This window comes from Salvelinus sp. IW2-2015, unplaced genomic scaffold (genome assembly GCF_002910315.2).
Source record: "Salvelinus sp. IW2-2015 unplaced genomic scaffold, ASM291031v2 Un_scaffold7575, whole genome shotgun sequence".
Taxonomy (NCBI): Eukaryota; Metazoa; Chordata; class Actinopteri; order Salmoniformes; family Salmonidae; genus Salvelinus; species Salvelinus sp. IW2-2015.
Genome location: NW_019948835.1, coordinates 12,102 through 13,556, shown reverse-complemented (window position 1 = coordinate 13,556; position 1,455 = coordinate 12,102). Strand labels below are relative to the sequence as shown.

The 1,455-nt window shown below is 42.1% G+C and overlaps 1 gene segment (V, D, J or C); it reads right to left on the bottom strand.

Moving 5' to 3' along the window:
• Positions 1-568: 568 nt before the first annotated feature.
• Positions 569-1,117, bottom strand: LOC112079313 (T-cell receptor beta-1 chain C region-like; the record flags this gene model as incomplete). The annotated part of the segment is given in 2 exon segments: positions 569-613; positions 767-1,117. Coding segments are annotated over 2 exon segments (396 nt in total), but the record flags the coding sequence as incomplete, so codon positions are not given.
• Positions 1,118-1,455: the final 338 nt, after the last annotated feature.

Genomic DNA, 1,455 nt, shown 5'->3' with positions numbered 1-1,455 from the left:
AGACGACAGGTAAATATGTGCCATTTTGTAGTCGTAAAAAGAGTAGACATGGCAATAGCTGTACTGATGATACTGCATACTGTTATCTGATGACTCTGCTGACTGTTACTGATGACCTGCTAGTATGTAACTGAGATGACTGCAATACTCTACTGATGACCTAACATACTGTTATGTAGATTGACCTGCATACTGGTACTGATGACTCGGAGGCGCTGGATACTGTAGTCTGATTGACTACATACTGTACTGTGATGACTGCAGTTGATACTGATGTGACTGCATATCTGGTTACTGATGACCTGCGATAGCTGTACTGGGAATGACTGTACTGGTATTGCTGAATACTGTACTGATGACCGCTGACATACTCTAGTCTGATGACTGGCATACGGTACTGATGGACCTGCATACTGTGACTAATGACCTGCATACTGTCTGATGCTGTACGAGAGGACATCTGTAACTGATATGCGAGCAACTGTAGGCTGATGGAACTGTCTCTGATTGAATGACCTGCATGTACTGATGGCCTTGCAGATTACTGTACACTGATGACGCTACATACGTGTACTGATGACCTCTGCATACTGTATCTCTCCCCCAATTTGACCTGAAAGAAACAAAGAAGGAGAGTTTCAGATGAGATTATACACCACAGTACCACTTAGACACAGGGGAATACATTAGAGCCTCAAAACTAGTGGACTAGTTCAGTCAAATCTCTTTCTTCTCATWAACACAGACAGTGTTCATGTTTTATTACCWTGGAGATCTCCACTAATGGTGTGTTTCGCAGTTGTATTTCCAGTCCCATTGTAAAAGATGACATTGCAGGTGAAACTGTTCTTTGGGTTGTGCCAGTCATTGGCTGGGACTCTCAGTCTGCTGGTGATACTGTATAAACTATCTTTATCCCACAAGGCCTTGTTGTCGGTCCCGGCGCCTGCAGTTGTGTTGACATTGTTGACTTGCCAGTAGACCGTGACGTGGTCGGGGTAGAAGTGGGTGACCACACACACCAGGGTCTTCTTCTTCTTCTTGTTTKTGTCTTCACACTCCTTAGTGGAGGGTGSWAGGACTTTCACTGTGGGTTCAGTGACGRTGATGTTTGGATCTGCAGGGAGAAAACAGTGGAATATTTTAACACTCAATTCAATGGCTCTGTTTGTTGTCGACATCATACCTGAACCTGAGTGATTTAAAACACAGTTAATCACAAAATGAATCAATGAGAGAGTTAATTACAAAATGACATTAATCACAAAATGTGTTAATCACAAAATGACATTAATCACAGAATGTCATTAATCACAGAATGTCATTAATCACAAAATGTATGCCAAGTCAAACACATAGAAACAGAGGGTGTACGACAGCAGCTTGGAAATAACCACTTTGTTACTGAACTGTACCACCCCTATATAATGTAATCAGTCAAGACTGAGTAGAACA